A 21,301-nucleotide genomic window follows, 5' to 3' on the forward strand; every position below is an offset into this window, starting at 1 on the left:
TTCAGGTAGAAACTGTTGACCTGTGAAAACCAGGAGAAAGCTCCTCCTAGAAAACCTAGATAAATTTCACTCCAATCCATCAGGATCCAAACTTCAAAAAACCAAGCAGTTTGACATGGGAGAGTTAAATGCTTCTGAACAGGTTTATTTCTGTTGGTTGAAACATGCAAAATGTCCAGATACTTTTTAATGTGGACTTTGCTTTCTTTAGGGGAAATTGCTACTTCTGCATCTTACTCTAATGTTGTAGTGATCAAGCCTTTGCTTCTGTGCTCCCTATTTCTTGCTTCTTGTAATTGGTAATTTAAAAATGACCAATTTTAAATTGGTCAAAGAGCAAAGAAGTTGTTAATAACCAAATCACCAGAATATAACCTGATCAGCCATCTGATTTTTATTTTAATCCAGAAGCAGCACACAGATTCTTTGAAAGTATGTGCCTGTGTATGGAAAGTAGGAGGTTTTGTGTCACCATACGCACTCTAAAATCTGCAGTAAAGTAATTTAATAAGAAGTATTTCTGTGACTTAGGAATTACTTATATGGCAGAAGCCTAATGGGAGAGGTCTGTTACAGAGCTTTTTACAGTGATGTTAGTTCATTTCTGAATACTGTAAGAAAAAATAGAATCCATAAACTAATAATACAAAGATAATTTCATAAAATTGTGGAATAAACTACTATGATGTTAATAGCATCATGTAAGGAAAATAAATACTTTTTGTGACAAACTATTAATTTAATTTTGGAAATGAAGTTCAAGGAAGTTTTTAGTTATTTTCTTGACTGAAAAATAGACCTTTTTATTTTGTAAATGGATATGTTATGACAAAAGTTCATTATCTTCTTTCCTTTGAAATACACATCCCAGACCAAGAAACCCATAATGTTAGAAGTTTGGATAAAGTATCTCGACGAGCCATGCTTGCTGTTGTTGATTACTTGAGAAGACAAAAAAGGTGAATTCAAGCTTTTCAAAATGTTGCCCTAATTTAATTGTGACTGTTGAAAGATCTGTTGGTGCTCTAGATTAAAGAAAAGAACATGGTAGAGAACATTGGTTAAAAGAAAAGATACAGTAGTGACCTTGCATTTGTTACAGAAGTGATATGGCTACCCTTAAAGGGTTCTAACTATGCTGAAAGAGTTTTCTAAAACCCTTTTGTCTGATAAACTTCTTGTGGTATGGGTTTTCCAGCGGCTAAGATAAAGTAAGCCTTTGGAAAGCTTTATAGTTAATACTGGATTTATTTTGCTTAATGCTAGAGAAAAGGTCTGTTACAGCAGTATTAAAGTCTTTATTTAATCAGATCTGTTTCAGGTACAGTTTTTGATGACAGCTTCTGGCTAGATCTGAATTATCTGGAGGTTGCTATAGCAGCACAGTCTTGTGCTGCTCACTTCACAGCCTTGCTCTACGCAGAGATCTACGCAGACAAGTTAAACAGGGACAAGCAGCAAGAAAGGTGGGATGAATGCTGTCTCCTGCATTTCTGGTTCAATGGATCATGTTTTGTGAGTCCCAGCAATGTTTTGGTTTTAGTTATATGAAAAGTCAAGGAAGCTTTATGCACATGGAAAATATTTCCAGTCCTTGAATGTGATCCAGGCCTCAAAATAGTATCATGTTGACTTGTAATCAGAACCATTTGTTAGTACTGTTGGTTAAATTACAGCCAGAAGTTAATCAAGAGAAGAAGAAAAACCCCAGAATGATGACCAGAATTGTGTGAATAGAGATAAATGATCACTGTAGGAGCTTTCTTCCATAACAGACAATTATCTTTGTTTCCTGGTCTAGCAAGATCAAAATATGGAACTAGCTTAGGTTTTGTGACAAACCACTGTAAGGTATTGAAAATATAACAGAAATTTGGTTGTAAGCACATACATTAACTAATTGCTTTTATTCTTTCACAGAGGAAGGAACACTTCAGGCATTCACAAAAGCAATTTGATTTAATGAAAGATTAGAAATTAAAAGGTGTGTGGGGGCAGGTTCTCCAAAAAAACCCCAACACTTTGGTGTTAAAATCCCTTGATGCTGATATTCCCAGCTCAATTGATCACTTTCTAATTCTGATGGAGAGCCATACTGAATAACCTGGGGATATGACAGTCTTGGATTTACTGTTTGTGCCCCTTATTTCTTGAGTGCTGTCTCAGAACTTCTTTAGTTCTCTCTATGAATTTTCATTTAACTTTTCTGGTTGAAACATTTCTTTTAGATCTTCTTTTAAAGCAGCTAAGAGTTTGACATTTGAAGAGGAAAGTCAAAGAACACCTATTACTACTTTGAATGAAAAAAGTAAAGAAGAAACTGGCGTAGGTTTACAGGTACTTGTGTGTGCTTCCTAATCTGAATGCAAACCTTCTTGTATAATTGCAATTAACTGTGGGTTTCATCTGAGCTGAAGATAGATCTAGTAGAATTCAAAAATATTTTTAAAAATTTTCCTCATACTTTAATTCAAAGTGAACTCAGTGGCCTTCCAGACAAGTTAAATTGAGTATTTATTCACCTGGAACACTAACTGGGAAGTTTTAAATCACAGCAAAGCAGACTTAGTTTCCTGAAGGAACTGACTTCAGGGCGGTAGCCAGCCAAATATTTTTCAGTTTGTTTTATCACAGATGTATGTTCAGTAAAAATCAGCAAGTGATGTAGAAGTTGTAGTTATCAAAATCAAAGCCGTATTATCTCACTCAAGTTTATTTGAGATATCAAATCTGGTCCACTAGCCTTGTCTAAGTTACTTCCTTCCATAGTCCATTATTCCAGAACTGTGCTTGTGTAATTTTTAAGATGCATTGCTTAGCTGGTGTGTCTGATGCTCATTCAGTACTATTGCCTTTTGCTTTTCAACTAGCCCACTTAAGGTCCAGTTCTAGATCTTTTAAAAATAAATTAGCATTGAAAATAGCCCTGAATAGTTTGGCTGGACTGCATAACTTGTTTTTGCCTATCATGATAGCAGGCTCAGATACTACATAAAGGAAAATTAAGGAATGGTGTTACCTGTAAAAACATTTATAAATTGATATGTTATATGTAAAACTAACTTAAAGTGGTTCCAAAAAAAGTAATTCTTAGTTTTATGGTGCATGTTGTAGGACCTTCTCATGGACGTCTATAGAAGCATTGGAGAACCTGACAGTCTTTATGGCTGTGGTGGAGGAAGGATGTTACAACCATTAGCACGGTATAATTTACTCATGTTCTTATGTTCTCTAAAAGCATTGCTTTCATCTACTAATAAGAAACTTAAATTGAAAACTTCTTTTTCACTTATAACAGGATAAGAACATATGAGCATGAAGCAGTGTGGGGGAAAGCCCTTGTGACATATGACCTTGAGACAAGCCTCCCTCCATCTACTCGCCAGGCAGGAATAATAGAGGTAATATTATTTTATAAGAGGAAATTATTGTAAGAAGTGATATTTATCACATTGAGTCATTTGTAGTGAGTCCAAAATTGTTTAAGGGCTGAAAATGATCTCTTTGTTCATTAAGTCTAGTCCATTGTCATAGGCATCCAAACTGTGTAATGTAAGATGACTCAGTATTTGTTCTAAAAACATTAGGGTTCTTAGTCTTTTTGCCACTCACCCATAATCCCCATCATGGGTAATGAATTTTGCAAAATACTTAAAAATAAGTATATTCAATATTATTCCAGATTTTGGCCAGCCCATAAAATGACAGGATATAGAAAGCAATGTAATTGGTTATTTTTGCTATCTCATTCTTTAAACCTCTCCGTTATGAAACCATGATTTTTCCGATACAGTAGATAAAAAAATAGATGTTATTTTGAACCCTTAAAATGTGTTGCCTTTTTAGCCTAAAAATGTTTATACCAGTTCAATAATAATGTAGCACAGATGTATGTATGTTTCTCCTCATGTAATTTTCCTATGGGACTTTTAATTTCTTACCACAAATTATTTAGTATCACTGTTATAATTCCATTGTGTTTGTCCTTCATAGTGGCTTGACATGTAATCTGATTAATTGGTCACAGTTATAAAGACATTTTTGCCTTCAAACAGATAGGAGTTATAGGAAATCTTTTCAAATACTCATCAGGAGAAACAGTTCATTAAGAAGTAAAATTAATTTTGACTTACCACCCAGAAATGACGGCATGGAGAAATGTGAGCTGATAGTTAATTTGAAGCACAGTGTGAAAATTCATTTCAAAGAATGCCAGCCACATTAGTAACAAAACAATTTTCCTGGAGTTGCAGATATCAATAGTGTGATTGGTAGTCTTATTAAAAAGTTTTCATCTTATGTAGTGTAGAGTTTAGAGATAGTTATGGTCTTGTCTTTCCTGCAAAGGGTTCTTTGTTTCCAAAAGTAAAACAGAGTCCTTAAAAAATACCAGTTTAGTTTCATAAAGAAGAAAAATCAATTTTGAGTAATTTTCTTAATTCTAGGCTTTGCAGAATTTTGGGCTTTCCCACACCCTTTCCATGTACTTAAAAGGGCTGGAACATGAAAACACTGAGTGGTGTGCAGAACTCCAGGAAATACGCTACCAGGCAGCATGGAGGAATATGCAGTGGAGCCACATCTCTTCTGTCAAGTAAACCACCTTATCTTCTTGCTAGTTCTTTAAACAAAAGGCAGTGGGGTCAGATCCAAGCAAAAAAAGACAAGATTAGAATATAGTTTCTGTGAAGCAGGTCACCTAATTCATCTTAATCATTGAATTGAAAAGCAGTGTTTCTCACTTAGACTTGTCTGGTTTATCACTTTTTGTTTTCTTGGGAAACTGTACACAGGTGACTCTTCTTTTTGATTGTTCGTAATGCTAAACTGAAGTTTTCCATTTTTGACTCAGATAGTAGCTGTATCTTAATTACAAGGGAAGGAATAAGTAGTTTTTAGTATCTAATTTATAAGAAAATAGGGAAAATATTACTCAATAAGACATGAGAGGTTATCAAGCTCTGGATAAGCAAACACCAGGACTGATTCATGGCTACTCCCTCGTAAGGAGTAGTGTCCTGGAGAGAGGATACTGCTGGGTACCTGGCAGCAGTTATTTGATATGACTGACCAGGATCTAGTGCGAGCTCTGTCCTCCCTTAGTACAGCTGCATCATTGCTTAGGAGGAATACAGAATACAGTCACTATGTTTTGGCAAAAGCAAAACAAAAAAGTTGCATGATGGGATATTCCGTAACTCCTTTCACATCAACTTTTAGTAGTCAGGAGAATTTTTCTCCTAAGACTCTTACAGCAGGATGGGGAACATACTCTGTGTCTGCTTGTTCTCTTCTCCTGTGTGGTCTTAAGACCATTGTTTAGATACACCTGGAGAATTTCACCTGTTCAAAGGGATATGCCATGCCATGATCAGAACAAACTTCATATAGGTGAGCTAAAACAAGATTCAAGATTCAAGAACAGCTTGAATTTATAAACACTAAATTTAAAAGGTAAAGCACCGCATGATTGTTTATGTCATGCAAAACAGCAACCTATCCAACTGCAGGAAATGTACGACTAAAAATATTTCTCACAAAGACAAAATTGACTTCTTCATAGAGAAATACGGTTTTCATTTTATTCTATGTTTTATTTGTTAGAGATGAAGCAGGAAGTCCAGGGTACCATGAATCATTGTATGATGCTCTTCAATCTTTAAGAGAGAAGGAATTCTCTGCTTTCCATGACAGTCTTAAAGATGCCAGGTAACAAATTGTGTGCAAATACTGTGATATTAGAGAGAGAGATGGAGACAATGTGTGTGTTTGTAGTCACAGGTTATGTGTGAAAGACAATCATGGGGTTTTATGGGCTCAAATAAAAACTCGTGCATAGAATAAAAACTACTTCCAGACTGCAGCTCTACGTTTTTTAACTTCAGCTTGTCATCTGTGCATATGTAGTTTGTGTGCTAATTGAAAATACATTTCTTGTACACATCCCTTACTTTGTGGACCTCTTAAGTGGATTCCAGTGCTGAGTTCTCTTCTTAAGCTGTGCTATCACATAGATTTTGTAGTTTCTGTTGCATACTGGGTTTTCATTTATTGACAATTTTTTTAAAGATTAATGGTAATACAAAGTAACTCTAGACTGAAGAGTTTTGCTGTTTAAATTCTGTTCACTGTATGGAAACTGTGCTATGGGTATTTGGAATTACTTGCTGATACTAAATAAAAATATTCTACCTTTTTTCTGTTAAATCCATAGAGTGAATGAAGTAGAAGAGCTGTGCAAGGGCAGTCTTGAGTCTGTTTATTCATTATATCCAACCCTTTGCAGACTACAGCTAATTGGAGAGTTGGAAAATGCAGGTCTGCTGTTCTCCAGGTGATTTCTTAAGATTGTTTCACACCACCTCCTCAGTTTTCAGGATTTTTAAAATCAAGCATAGCACAAAACTTAAAATGACATCAACAGATTTATTCCTCAACATCTCAAACTTCATACTGAAAATTACTAGGATTTTAGCTTCACTACTGAAGACAATTCTTGATTCTCTTTATTTCCAGACTGGCTTAATTCACAGTCTAGTTTGAGTTATTTGATACCATACCAATATAATGTTTTAAATAATTGTTTTCTTTCCTTTATATTGAGTTCCCTCATACTCCAAGGTAGCAGTCATATCTCCTAGCTTCTGGTTTACTCAAGTAACTGAGTCCTCCTCTTCTACTTTCTTTTCTAAAAATGTTTTCCATTTCCATAATGACATCCATAGCTTTACTGAAAGCTGTTTAAGTTTAAATAATTTTTTTCATGGACCTCTATTACCATCAATATTCTTCCTAAATTCTTAAGATTGCTTTTAAATCACAGGAAGGTATTTATCTCTGTAGTGCTATTAACAGTGAATTTTCTCTGCTATAGTTTTATCAGTTTGGTAGCAATTAGTCACCCTGCAGTCTTTTCAGCAGCCCTATGTTTGAGTGTGATTCCCTTTGCTGATGGACCTTTAAAACAAGTTTTTGATGCTTAATCAAAAATATTTACAGAGGAGTAGTTCACCTGAGTCTTGTTGTACTTCATGTGGGTTAAAACTGGAAGGCTTCCAGTTCAGTCTGCATATGGTAACCATTGTAGGGTTTTATGAGTATTTCTTGAAGTGTAGATTTTGAACTTTTTCACCAGTTTACTTTTTACTCATCTTGCATTTTACTGAGAGATACTGAGAATCAATATCAAGTCTTTTTTCTTTTGGGAACAATTGCAGATCTGTTACTACTCAACAACTGAATGACGTTTATTTGAAATGGCAGAGACAGTCCCAGCTTCTCAAAGACAGTGACTTCCATTTCCAGGAACCTGTCATGGCTCTGCGCACTGTAATTTTGGAAATCTTGCTTGAAAAGGAGAGTGAAAATACCAAAAGAGAATGTATTAAAGACCTCCTGACCAAACATCTAGTGGAGCTCTCTAGATTGGCAAGAACTGCTAAAAATACTCAGGTAACAAATTTCAGGAAAGATCAGGAACAGACGTTTAGGTTTTTTTTAGTTTATAAAAGAACTTCATTTTTTAACAGTATTAATGGTTAACTGTATTTTAAGTTTATTCAATAAATCAGTTCATCTGAGACTTAAATAATGTAAACTTTATTAATAAATTATATTCATGGGCATGTTTTTTGCAATTTTGTTCATAAGTATAGGCCACTGAATGAGGTAGATAACAAAAATGACGTTTTTAGTGAAGAATGCTCTTCTAGCTCTGTTTCTCATTTTGGTGCAGTTTTACATGTCCAGCTTTCACTTGCATCATACTTTGTAGTGTTCCAGAGTACAACTGCAGAGATAACTTCATTGCATCTCAAAACACCATTGCACGGTGGTAAATCTCTTTATGTGAATGATTTACTGGGATTTGCAGTATCAGCAGTTTTTTCAATTGCTGATGCATTTAAGGTCCAGAGTCAGACTTGGCTTGTTCTAGGTGGTGCGTCTGGATGAGTAACTCCACAAGAATTTACAGAGTAACAGTATCCTCCAAGAACCTCTGCAGAAAATAGTTCCAGCTAAATACAGAACCTGGAAAGGTGTTTAACACTTTATATTTGTGAAACCAAATTAAACTTTGATTTTAGGAAGGATTTCTAACTCTTTTTATGAATAATGATGAAATCAGTAGAACAGCTGTCTTTGATTTCATGAATTTGCAGAGGCACTTGACTCAGTGCCTCTGAAGCTGTTTGGGAGAATGATTGCAGATATTTTTGTCTCACACCTGCCCAGCCACCATCACCGTGGCAGTGAGTATCCTGTAAGAGCCTCAGGTTTGCTAAAAACATTCTTTGCTCCTTGTGCTGTCATAGTGATACTAAGGAGTAAGGATGGTACTTTACCAGTAATATGTGTGAAGATGTGGGCATGCAAGAGTATTCATGTATGGTGATGCCATTTTTTAAATTATTTTTCTGTGGTCTGTAATAATGTATGTAGTGCATGTAATAATGTGATAATAATTGCTAAGCTATAAATCCATTAATTCAGTAGGTACTGATTATAGAATTTCTCTACCTCCAATTTAAAATGTTAAACATAGATGCTTTATTTTAGAGATTGTGGGGTTTGATTCCAGTCCATTTTTGTTGCACATCAGGATTCTCTGCAAGTATATAGAAAAATAATTTCATATCTTTCCTGCAAATAAATTCTTAGCATTGGATGGGCAGACTATGCTGCACAAATAGAGAGAATGGAGACAGAGGCTAAAAATGAAACTTGCTGTGAGATACAGATATTTTACTTAATGAATTGTTCAGGATTACTTTTTCAATTTCAGCTTCCAGAAAGAGCTATGTTTCAAATCAAACAACACAATCCAAATGGAAATGGAGTTTCTGAGTGGCAACTTGAAGAAGCTCAGGTTTTCTGGGCTAAAAAGGAAGAGAGTCTTGCACTGAATATCCTTAAAACGATGATAAAAAAATTAGATGCAGATTGGTTTCAGGTATGTGTTACATAATGTGTAAATTTATGGGAATTAAATTATTTAAGATCCTAATTCCACTTTCAGAAGTTTTCCCATAGAAGAAAATAAAAAGCCTCTCAGCGGTATTAAATACTAAATCTGTTTGTACTCTCAAAATGTCTGAAAGCAAAAAATCCTGTGTTAGCAAATCTTGTTAGGGGTTTTCAAAGTGAGTCTGCAAGATTGGTAAATATAAGAATTCGTTATTCATAGTCCAACACTAAACCATGTCCCTAAGCACCACATGTACATGTCTTTCGAATCTCTTTTAAATAGGGATGGTGACTCCAGCACTTCCTTGGGCAGCCTGTTCCAATGCTTCACACTCCTTTTAGTGATTAATATCCAATCTAAACTTCCCCTGGTGCAATTTGAGCCCGTTTCCTCTTGTCCTACTGCTTGTAGCCTGAGAGAACAGACCAGCCTGCACCTGGCTGTACCCTCCTTTCAGGCACTTGTAGAGAGCAGTAAGGTCCCCTCTGAGCCTCCTTTTCTCCAGGATAAACATCCCCAGCTTCCTCAGATGCTCCTCACAGCACTTGTGCTCCAGACTCTTCCCCAGCTCCGTTGCCCTTCTCTGGACACGCTCCAGCCCCTCAATGTCTTTCTTGCAGGGAGGGGCCCAGAACTGACCACAGGATTTGAGGTGTGGCCTCAGCAGTGCCCAGTACAGGGGGACGGTCACTGCCCTGGTCCTGCTGGCCACACCATGGCTGATCCAGGCCAGGATGCCATCAGCCTTCTTGGCCACACTGGATCATGTTCAGCTGCTGCTGACCAGATCCTTTTCTGCCAGGCAGCTTCCCAGACACTGCCTGGGGTTGTTGTGACCTGGCACTTACTTTGTTGAACTTCCTACAGTTGGCCTTGGCCCATCAATCCAGCCTTTACAGATCCCTCAGGATGATGTTTGTTAAACTACGGTCTACGAAAACTTGACTAGAACTTAATTTTGTGTACCACTGTGGTAAAAATGCCTGTATGTCCATACGTTTACATTTAGCTGTTATGGCATTCTTTGAGAATTTCTGGAGGATAAGACATTTGCTTTAAATCCGTGTATCTTCTTAATGAATATCAAACTTCAGAAAAACTGGATTATTTTGTGCCAGGTTCTCTATACATATCGGGGCAAAATCAAGAGTTGCTGCTCTTTTGATTTTTTTAATCTCTCCATGAATCAGTTGATGAGGCCCTCCAAAAATTTTGTCCATCCTTACATTTACCTTGTCCATGTAAAGAGAATTTGTGTTTTCACAGCTGATGATGTTTACATACATACTTCACAGTGATTGTTGCCATCTTGGTCACATGGTCTTTAATATGCACCCTGTAGTAGAAGTATTTTGCAAACTTATTCTGCTCTGCAGTTAAAGCTGAACATCCAGTCTGGACAAAAGTCCTTTGGAAACCTGCTCCATCATCTTCTCAAAACACTTTTAATCAAGTTTCCATGTAGAAGTCTCTCTGAAGAATTTGATGATCACATATGGTTATTGTGGTTCCTTACTCTTACCTATGAAGTTGTCTATAATACTGCAGACTAAATAAGGATATTTTAAAATACAATTCTGAAAACATGCTGTGAATTTTTAAAATTTTTACTGCATTTTGTCATTGGTTTATTCTACTTCTGATTGTTCAAACTATCAGGTATTTTAAAATGTGTACTCTCCTTTTGCCTTACATAGAATGTGATTGAAGGTTATTGACTACTATAGATGCGGGTGGAAAATGACTCTGTAGATGCATTATGTGTAATAGGCCTCAGTGGTTGAATTCTGTTCAGGGTTTAAAAGCTTTAGGAATTTCCTGCCTCATATGTAAAAGATGTTTTTGTTTGATGCCTCCCTCTCTAATTTTTTTTCCCCAAAATTTGCTTTTTCAAAGGTCGAGAATGATCCTCACCTGAAATTGATGTATACAGAGTGCCTGAGGCTCTGCGGAACCTGGTTAGCAGAAACATGCTTGGAAAACCCTACAGTCATCATGCAGAAATACTTAGAAAAGGTGCATCCAGTCTTTGAAATGTACAATCTTTTAGACAGTGCTGTGTTAAAATACAGTGTTAAAATGTCAAGTGGATTTTTATTTTTCTGTATTGAAAATATGGTTTCTTATATAAATATTACGGTTTCACATTGTATTGTGTAACACTGTAATCTTGTTAAATGTTCAGAATATGGCTTTGTAGAAATCACAGTGAAACATCTTTTATTGGCTTAGAAGTGCAGTGAGTACAACTACTAGTCTAGTTTCCCCTTCCTGTTTCCTATCACTACCTCTTCCTTCTCAGGGCAGATTATTCACTCAGCAGCTTTTTAGTACTGTAGTCTCTCAGGCTACTTTAGCCATTGTATTTCACAGAACCACAGAATCAGTTAGGTTGGAAAACACCTCTGAGACTGAATCCAGCCTGTCACCCAACACCACCGTGTCAACCAGACCCTGGCGCTGAGTGCCACGTCCAGTCTTTCCTTAAACACTGTCACGGATGGTGACTCCAAACCTTCGGATGGTGACTCCAAACCTTCCTGGAATGGGCAGCCCATTCCAGTGTCTGATTACCCTTTCTGTGAAGAAATTCTTCCTAATGTCTAACCGGAGCCTCCCCTGGTGCACGTTAAGGTTATGTCCTCTTGTCCTACTGCTTGTTACCTGAGAGAAGAGCCTGACCCCCCACCTGGCTACAACCTCCTTTCAGGGAGTTGTAGGCAGTGATAAGGTCACCCCTGAGATTCTGCAACGTCTTGTTCTATTGTTTCAAAGTACTGTAATTTTTTTGTTTTAAGCTTTTAGCCAGTAGTAGAAATGTTTGTGTTAATATTTGTTTACTCCGCATTTCTTTATTTCAGCTAATTTTTGAAACTCAACATAGTTGCCTTTCTCTATTGCTATCTATATGCTTTCTTCACTCTGATGATTTGAATCCATGATTTTCATATATAATTTCCTTTACTTCTTGCACTTTTTGGATTGTCTTCCATTTTTTTCTCACCATCTTGTGATACAAGGCTGTAAGACTATTTGAAAACTTCATGTGTTGATACTGTAAAAGATAGATAAGCATGGAAAATTCCTGTATTAAAGCTATTAAACTTTAAAGCTATTAAAGCTGTTTCATACAGGATAATCTTTTTTGACTGTTTGCACGGAGTTGTTTCTCAAAGGTTAAATTTACTTAGAAGAAAAATACTCAGCCTGTTATATTTATTTTGTATGCATATTTATTCCATCACAGGCCATATTAAATAATCTATTCAAGCAGATGACCCTGCCTGAGCAGGGAGGGAGTTGAACAAGATGAGCTCCCCATGTCCCTTCCAGCCTCAACCATTCTGTTTTTCTATGATAATAGAGTTTGATCAAGTGTTATGCAATACTATTTATCTAACTATTGATCCTACCATTATTGTAATTTCTCCTTTAGGCTGTGGAAATTGCTGCAAGCCACAGTGGAGACAGCAGTGATGAGCTGAAGAAAGGAAAGATGAAGGCTTTCCTCTCCTTGGCTCGTTTCTCCGATAATCAGTACCAGCGAATTGAGAATTACATGAAATCCTCAGAGTTTGAAAATAAGCAGGCATTGCTGAAGAAGGCCAAGGAGGAGGTCGGTCTCATCAAGGAGCGTAGAGTCCAGACCAACAGGTGAGCATTCAAATGGAGACTGGGATACCATGGAGCTGTCACAGGCTCCAGCTCCACTCTCTGGGCAACAGGTGCAGCATGGGTCACATTTCTACAGCTGCATTTTCTCTTCTTCACAAAGCAGTGGCCAGATCCATAGTGCTTGTTGTGAATGTTTACTCAGCTGTGCCTGGTCATAGTCTAGGTGTGATGGATAGTGTGGGCCAAACCTAAGCCAAGGACACAGTGTGGTTGATCATGGCCTGGAATTCATGTTTATTCCCTGGATCTGTTCAGTTTACTTGACAAAAATGTTACATAGTGTAAATAAATAAGTTGAGATTTTTCTCTGTTGCACACATTTAGTGATAGAGTAGAATTTAATACAGAATTCTTAAGGATTTAGTAAGAGCAACTGCAAATGAACTTCAACTGCTGGAAACTGAAGTCTTTACACAAATGATCTGTACTGGATAGTCACATTTATACTAATATTGAGATTAAATCAAGAAGATGAGAAGTTTACTTAGAGCAGTGGGTCTGTGTGCACATACAGCAAGGGTGTAGTTCCCACAATACAGTTTCTTAGTTTATTTGACTGTGCTTGTACATACAGAACAACTTTAAAAAAGTTAAATTAGTAAGTGAGAGACCTAGGGAGGGCCTTGCATTAAGAAATAATAGGTTGTTTAAACATGACATCTGTTTACGTAGATACACAGTGAAGGTTCAGAGAGAACTTGAGCTGGATGTAGGGGCAATACAAGCCCTGACCGAGGATCGTAAACGCTTCCTGTGTAAAGCAGTGGAGAATTACATCAGCTGTTTACTCAGTGGAGAAGAACATGATATGTGGATATTCCGACTCTGTTCCCTATGGCTTGAAAATCCTGGAGTTGATAGAGTTAATGAAATGATGAAGGTATATGTTTGCTCCATTTTTTCCTAATGCTTTGACAAATAAATATCCATCTTTCTTCTCCTTCTCCTGTGTTTCTAGAAGATGAATTATGCAGCTCCTTAATTTTTCCTGAAAACTTGCTTTTTCAGTTGTCATTGCTTAGTTTTTCATCAGTAAGACCTGTAGTTCTCAATGTGTTTTAATTTAACTTTAATTAGTATTCTAATTTGACAAGCCTGTATGATTAAACATATCTCATGATCTTGTTCTTCACATACCTTGGAATCTATTCATCTTCAACATCCTTAGGTACGTTATTCTTGTTTATATTATATATATATGTTTATATTATATATACATTCAGGTGAAAAGCCATGAAAGGTAGAATAGAAAATAGTACTCCCATGAAGGACTTGGAACATTTAGGAGACATGTGCCAAGATGATGTGATACTCACCGAACTGCTGTTTGATCACACAGCCATGATAATGCTTTAATTTAAAAAAATGTATATTATTGTTATTGTTATTATTATTATTATTTTTATTATTATTGCAGGTTTTGTCAGGTGTTTGGTACAGCTCTCTAACTGAGTTTTCTCTCCTACAGGAAAATGCTCAGAAGATCCCTTCATACAAGTTCTTGCCTCTGATGTACCAGCTGGCTGCTCGCATGGGAACTAAGATGATGGGTGGTTTAGGATTCCACGAAATTTTGAATAATGTAATTTTTGCTTTTCTTATCTAGAGATATCTTGATTGGCTTGGTAGTGCCTGCTTCTAAACAATATCCACCTGCCTCTGAGCAGTTTCAGCTAAACAAGTTACATAGGTGATAAGGGTGTATTAAAAATGAGTGATGCCAAATCAGTATGGTGGGAATAGGATTGGGGACTTCTTTCATTTCTACCTAATTGATTTTCTTGAGGTATAAGAGTAGTCTTATGCAGCTATAGAAATATACTTCTAATGTTTTTTTCAGTTTTGGAAATACTGTCTAAGCATTACCTTGTATTTCATCTTAGGAACTTTAGATGTTAAAAAGAAATAATAATGTTAATTAAGTATTGGGGTTCTTTCTTCTGTACTGTTTTCAATAATGGGATCTTTTTCTTTTGTTGGCAGCTAATGTCTCGAATTTCACTGGATCATCCACATCATACTTTGTTTATAATATTAGCTTTGGCTAATGCTAACAAAGATGAACTCCTCACAAAACCAGATGCAATAAGAAGAAATAAGTTAATTAAAAATGCACCAAAAGAAATCTCCCAGCTTGATGTGGTAACTACAAAAACTTATATTAATCACACTGAATCTTTTAATTTTATTAAAAAATTTAAAAAACCCCAAAGCATGTAAAGGGGTATTTTAGTATAGAGCTCATTAGCATACTTTTGTTAAGAAGCAGTGGGAGGGAAACAGTACTTCTAATAATTTAAAACCCCCTTTTGTGCATACATAGGTGTATTATTGAAAGAGATCATTACAGGGTTGAACAAAATATGGTTAATGTTTTGTGCCTTAAATAGCCCTGATTATTGCAGACTCTTGTGATAAAAGTCCCTGATGTGTTATTCATAAAAGGGATTTTAGATGCAAGAGACTTGAGTGGCTTTATTGTTGAAAGTATATACTGAATTGAGTATTTTTTTCTGGTCTGAGTGGTAATGTGTTCCATCTAAGCAACGTGCCTTGTGTAGGGTATCGTTTGGTCCTTGATATGTTAAAAGCCATGCTGATAGGTAATACTGAACTGTGGTTTCATGTTGATGTTGTTTTTGCTTGATTTTTATTTAACCTGTCTTTGGAATCATCCCACATCTAAAGTATTGCCCCTTCTTTCCCCCATCATTGTAGACCTGACATGGTTGGTTGTCATTGTCCTCTTACCCTGCACTGACACATTTTTTCACCACTTTTTAATGTGGCTTTTTTTTTTGCCTTTCTCTCACATCTGTAGTTCTTTTGTGATCCCTTAGGAGTGGGATTATGCTAAACTAAGTCTCTCAGAGCCAGGCAAAGAAGGAATGCATGGACAGGTTTTTGTCTTTTGCATACAAGATTTTTTTCTTCAGCTGGGACAAAATAACAGAAGCAGGCTGATGATGGAAGAACATCTAAAAACCTGCCTGTCCTTATTTCTGAAGAATTTTTGCATGTTTTTTGCAGTTTGCCTGGTCAAGTTTGTTCCTTCTCCATCCCCAGGCATATTTTACATTACTCATTATCTCATATTAGACAGCACAGAATTTTTTCTTGTAATTATTTCAGGGCATGTCACAAGGGGCTGCCTATTGCTGCAGTTTGCTCTGTTTTCCTAGGATATATCTCAATTGTACTTAACTGACTGCATGTAATGATGCATCTTTAATATTAAAAAGTGTAGTTTACAAGACCTGATGTTTGTACTCCACTGGGTTTTTTTAGGACAGAATGGAAGCTGCTAGCACTATAATGAATATTGTAAGGAAAAGAAGAGCTCGTATGGTTAGAGACATTGAAGCACTTTGTGATGCTTACATCACATTAGCAAATTTAGATTCTAATCCATGGAAATCTCAAAGAAGTAAGTCTTGGGAAAACTATTTTTTGTTTTAATAATGTATTATTTTCTCAGATTAAAAAGTGTATTTCTAAATACTGATATCTAGTTAAAAGAGGTACTAGCATTGTGTCCTGTTTTTCATAGATACAGAATGTAGTCTGGATTATAAGTCACAGTAATTACTTGCACTGCAGGGCTCAGATCCTTAGTATGCAACTCCAGAAATCACCAGTTGTCCTGTGGTCATCTTCATCAGCTCAGTAAAAGTATCCAGTGAGTTTTTGGGTCCCAAAAGCAGTGCAAGCTGGGTTTTGTCAATTCAGGTGTATTTTTATACGTCTGAATTTAAAAATATTAATTCTTCTTAATTACAGAAGGAATAAGTATTCCAGCTGACCAGCCAATTATTAAACTGAAGAACTTGGAGGATGTTGCTGTTCCTACCATGGAAATTAAGGTGACTGAGGTTGAAAAAATAGACACTATAATACCATAATCATAGAAGCATAGAATCATCTTCAAGCTTTTGTAATGGCAGTCATCTCTTCATCCAATTCCCATGGTTTTTACAGGTCCACCTATGGGGATACTTTCTTCTTAAGTGGGAGGTGGGAGGTGCAGGGTGAGATGGTTTCCTTAGAAGACCATGTGTGCTGGATAGTGGTTTATTGTACAAAGACAGATTTGCCACTGTTACCTCTGAGTGGTCTCTCATTATCAAAAGGTGTTATCATAGTGAACTACCTAACTCACACAGGGGGTTTAGGAGGGTGAATCTTGTGAGTAGTAGGTGCTAGCTCAAAGTTTCAGGGAGGCAGTGAAAGGTGTGAGCATCAATAGATTTGCCTCTTTTGCTGTTCCTATGCTTCTACCATTCAGTAAAGGGGAATGATCCATTCCCATTGGCATAAGCAATTGACTGGATGGGTGCACAGGCACTCACCTTGATGCCACATGCTCCACCTGGGAAACTGTGCAGTTTCAGTTGTTTTTTGGGCCAGCATCTAAATTTAAATGTTGCAAAGCCAGAATTCCTCATGTTGAAATCCCTCATGTTGAAATCCCTCAGGCTGTGTCTATAAAATCAAGGGAATGCTTTAAGGTATTTGACTTCAGAGGCCAGAAGTAGCCACCCTCAGGCTGTGTCTATAAAATCAAGGGAATGCTTTAAGGTATTTGACTTCAGAGGCCAGAAGTTGCCACCCATGCTAAATAACTTCTGTTTGTAGGGCTCCAGTTGGCCCCAGGTGTTGCTCCTTTCTGCAACTGGATGGTTCTTTTCTTTGCCTTTCTTCTCCTGCAGTACAGACTGACTGAAATGGCTGCAGGTCTGTGATGAAGCCTGCTGGGGCAGTGTTTTCTTACAGCTGGCTGACTAGGGTTGCTCTGGGGCATGAGGATCCAGGGGGTGGCTGAGGGACAGATCCTGTACCCTGCAGCAGGTTTGGGATTGTGGATGGGGTCCATTTGCAGCCTAGTCTAAGCCTAATGCTCCCCAGCCTTATGTGAGCAGTTTCCTGCTAACATTGTGTCACAGCTTGTTTAGTGGAAGTCTGCAGCACCACATCCCCTCTACCAATGAGGTGAACAAGGAGGAATCAAAAAAAAAAAAAAAGAAAATCCTTTGCTCAGCATATTTTCATAGCCTTTGTGGTATTATCCTTGTAGGTGATGGACTGCTCATATTAATATTTAGCATATAGTCTTCTAATGAGGTTTGCAAACGACTTATTACTGCTTTGTCTGAGTGAAATGGAGGTAATATTTGCATTCATTTTAAACATATTTTTAATTTTAGGTGGATCCCACGGGTGAATATGAAAATCTGGTCACAATAAGTTCTTTCAAGCGAGAATTTCGTTTAGCAGGAGGCATTAATCTGCCTAAAATAATAGATTGTGTAGGATCAGATGGTAAAGAAAGGAGGCAGCTTGTTAAGGTGGGTTCTGTCAGTTGTAATGACATCTCAGAGAGTTGGTATGCTGTAATTTTTTTTCCAAGTTTACTTACCAGTTTTCTCATGAATCATTTCTGTACCATGAGCAGACTTTTCACACTTTACTGTCAGTTTTCTCAGTTGACGAATGCTTTAATAAACAAAATTACAAAGTATTAATAAGTAATATAATATAAATAATAAGTAATTATATTAAATATGTTTGTAATTACTTTTTAGCAGTGCATGTAATTAATATCCAGTAGCTTACCTGACAACTGCCAGACTTGCCTGGTCGTGTCTCAGCTGGTGACCTGAAGTGTATTGTAAATAAAAACCATCAACATGTTGTGTTAAATTCCTCCTTTCTTCTTCCCCATATAAAAAAGTGTTTGGAATTCAGAGACAATCAGAAGTATGCACATAGAAGTAAAAATCTCTAAAAAAATTTATTTCTCCCTAGACTCAGCTGATTTCATTCTCTCTTTGAATGCAAACATTGGCCAGTTGCTGGGAGAATTCTGTTTTGCTGCTAAGTATGGGTTCATTTTGAAAGCTTTAAAGAGAAGCATGAATCACTAGATCTGCATCCAGTAATCAGAACTGCAGTGCCAACTGATGCTGCTTCACCTGTCTGCTGGGTTGCTAAATAATGGTGAATGAAACACCTGTTATTAAAAAGAGACCCATAAGATATGTAGGTTGGTTGAAACGTGAATCAAATAACGCCTGTCCAAAAAAAAAAAAAAAAAAAAGAGAAAGGTGCTTTAAGTTAATGATGGTATTGTTTAAGCAGCTGAGCACTTACAGAAGACCGCATACTGAGAAAAAACAACTGTTAATTACATTTTATTACAAGTGATTATTGTGGAAAAGTAACTGGTGTTTTGTGCAATTTTTTAAATATTTTTTTTACTTGCTGAGCAAGAAATGGATGCTGAGAAGTGTTTTTTAATTGCTTTTTCTGTTTCTGCTGAAGGGGCGTGATGACCTGAGACAAGATGCTGTCATGCAGCAAGTTTTCCAGATGTGCAATACATTGCTCCAGCAAAACACTGAAACACGGAAGAGGAAATTAAATATCCGAAGATACAAGGTAACCCTGAACAGTTGCAGCAGCAGAGAAATAAAGGATATTTCCCCCTTCTCCTCTTTTTAACCCAAAAGCAATATGTAAAAGGATTGGTATTTCTGTGCTATTAAAATAGTTACTGTGCCTTAAGGTATGGAATAAAAAATATATTTATTACACTTGAATTTTTTTCAAATCATTAAAATAAATTTCTGGATATCCAATATATATTTAAATACTCTTCAAATATTTCTTTATATGAACTTGAAATTGAAAAGAAATTAGGTAATGCATTGTCATTAACTTGCAAGTTGCTAGTCATTAAACTTGAACATACAAGTTTGTTTATGAATTCTCATTAATTTGCCTTATGATACCTTAATTAATAATTAATTCTAGTCTTGCAATATTCCTTACAAGTGAATTCAGGAGTCCCATCTAGGGCCTTTCATGCAGAATTTGAATTGGGTTTTTTTGGAATTGGCAATACGATTCCAATTCGTATTGGAATCAGAATTGGGAATAAGAATTGCAATAAATTCTCATTGTGAATGCAGAAAATGTATTTAAACAAGAACTTTTCCTTCCTCCTTCTCTTTTATGAACTTGGGATTATAATAATAGCTGTGAATAATACCTCTGAATAAGTACTCTTGAAGTACAAGCTCTTCTCTTTGACAGATGAAAAATGTGCACTCTGGAATCTCTAAAGGTACTTACCTGAATTGCTAGCATGGTTTTAAGAATTCTCAGATGGAGTTAAAGTCTCATTTTTTGAATAACTTTCAAGTAAGACTCAGGTTTCTGTGTGTGTAAAAATATGTGACAGCAGGGAAAAATAGAATGGGTGTTGCATTATGAGATGAAGAGACTTTCATAAGAAAAGAAAATTGAAGGAAACAGGCAGTAGCTAATCATTAGGCTGTGCTGACATGTCTAGTGGAAGGTTCTCTGGGCTAGGAAAAAATTGCAATTATTAGGTAGAAAACATCTGAGTGGATTTTTATACATGTATACATGTGTATTTGGAAGATATATTGTGGTCAGCTGCATGGTTTGGCCTCCTTTGTCTTTTTAAAAATGCAGAAATGTGCACCCAAGCCCTGGAGGATGTGTATTCATAGTTTTGTGTGTAGAACCCTCCCCCAATGTATAACCTCCCCTCCATGGTTTTGCTTTTCCAGGTGGTTCCCCTTTCCCAGAGAAGTGGAGTTCTGGAGTGGTGCTCAGGAACAACTCCCATTGGAGAGTTCCTTGTGAATGCCGAAGAAGGAGCTCACAAGAGATACAGGCCAAAGGATTACTCCAGTATGCAGTGTCATAAAATATTGCTGGTGAGTCCTAATAACTTTAAAAAAAAACCACAAAAAAAATGGTGTTTTGATTTTTAATTGATTAATTGATTCACAATATTTACTGGGGGGGGCGGGGGTGTTGAACTTACAGAGAACTATGTACTATGCTTTTGGTGTTTCTAATAATGACTATGACCAGTGGCATGAAATGAGTAGATATTCAGACATTCAGTTCAGTTCCACAGATCACCTCACCATAAGTTTACAAAATTGCAGACAAGTATACCTGTTACTTTATATACCGATGATTGTGCAAGAATCTATTTCCTTTCAAATTGCTACAGTAGTAACAGGATAAAAATATATTTAATTTTGGCTTTGTGGAGCTTTTGTATGGGAATGAGTGAGAATGACTTTCTCACAGTGACATGAGGCCATCAGATAAGCAGAGGTACCAGAACAGAGTGCAAAGAAAGGGTCTCCCAACAAGATCCATTTACCTGCACATGCCTATAAAATACATGCACCTGCTGCATCAAGGAAATAGGAGTGGTTTTTCCCATGGTTTTTAGCCTCTGAGTTGTGTATGAAAATAGAATTGTTTAGTAAGGCAGATAGGTGAATTAATAATTGCTGCAAAAAAAGACGGCAATTCTTAGCTCAGAAAGAGAAAGAAGTGAGAACAGCATTTGATGGAGGGGAGGTGGGAAATAGGAAGGAAGAGGTAATTTTCTTCTGAAGCAGTTAGTCATGGGTAAAACATTTCTTTTGTGTTTAAAGGATGCCCAAAAGAAACATTCTGAAGAGAAATACAGAATCTTCATGGAAGTCTGTGAGAATTTTCAACCTGTGTTCCGGTATTTCTGCATGGAGAAATTCCTGGACCCGGCTGTGTGGTTTGAAAAACGACTGGCATACACTCGCAGTGTGGCTACATCTTCCATAGGTA

General features: G+C 36.7%; 1 protein-coding gene across 1 annotated transcript in view; it reads left to right on the forward strand.

The window, feature by feature from the left end:
* Positions 1 to 21,301, forward strand: part of ATM (ATM serine/threonine kinase) — a 56,150-nt gene that overhangs the window by 30,068 nt on the left and 4,781 nt on the right. Inside the window, exons 38-58 of the mRNA XM_066175793.1 lie at positions 872 to 959; positions 1,311 to 1,466; positions 2,229 to 2,337; positions 3,115 to 3,203; positions 3,299 to 3,401; positions 4,446 to 4,594; positions 5,605 to 5,709; positions 6,215 to 6,334; positions 7,218 to 7,452; positions 8,786 to 8,953; positions 10,865 to 10,984; positions 12,405 to 12,622; positions 13,316 to 13,523; positions 14,112 to 14,225; positions 14,627 to 14,785; positions 15,932 to 16,070; positions 16,424 to 16,506; positions 17,848 to 17,988; positions 18,965 to 19,081; positions 20,242 to 20,391; positions 21,133 to 21,298. Of these exons, the coding sequence (XP_066031890.1) occupies positions 872 to 959; positions 1,311 to 1,466; positions 2,229 to 2,337; positions 3,115 to 3,203; positions 3,299 to 3,401; positions 4,446 to 4,594; positions 5,605 to 5,709; positions 6,215 to 6,334; positions 7,218 to 7,452; positions 8,786 to 8,953; positions 10,865 to 10,984; positions 12,405 to 12,622; positions 13,316 to 13,523; positions 14,112 to 14,225; positions 14,627 to 14,785; positions 15,932 to 16,070; positions 16,424 to 16,506; positions 17,848 to 17,988; positions 18,965 to 19,081; positions 20,242 to 20,391; positions 21,133 to 21,298 (2,937 nt within the window). The remainder of the gene's footprint in view (positions 1 to 871; positions 960 to 1,310; positions 1,467 to 2,228; positions 2,338 to 3,114; positions 3,204 to 3,298; positions 3,402 to 4,445; positions 4,595 to 5,604; positions 5,710 to 6,214; positions 6,335 to 7,217; positions 7,453 to 8,785; positions 8,954 to 10,864; positions 10,985 to 12,404; positions 12,623 to 13,315; positions 13,524 to 14,111; positions 14,226 to 14,626; positions 14,786 to 15,931; positions 16,071 to 16,423; positions 16,507 to 17,847; positions 17,989 to 18,964; positions 19,082 to 20,241; positions 20,392 to 21,132; positions 21,299 to 21,301) is intronic.

This window comes from Chamaea fasciata, unplaced genomic scaffold (assembly GCF_029207755.1).
Source record: "Chamaea fasciata isolate MVZ Bird 193981 ecotype frontalis unplaced genomic scaffold, bChaFas1.0.hap1 SCAF_2, whole genome shotgun sequence".
NCBI classification, from domain to species: Eukaryota; Metazoa; Chordata; class Aves; order Passeriformes; family Sylviidae; genus Chamaea; species Chamaea fasciata.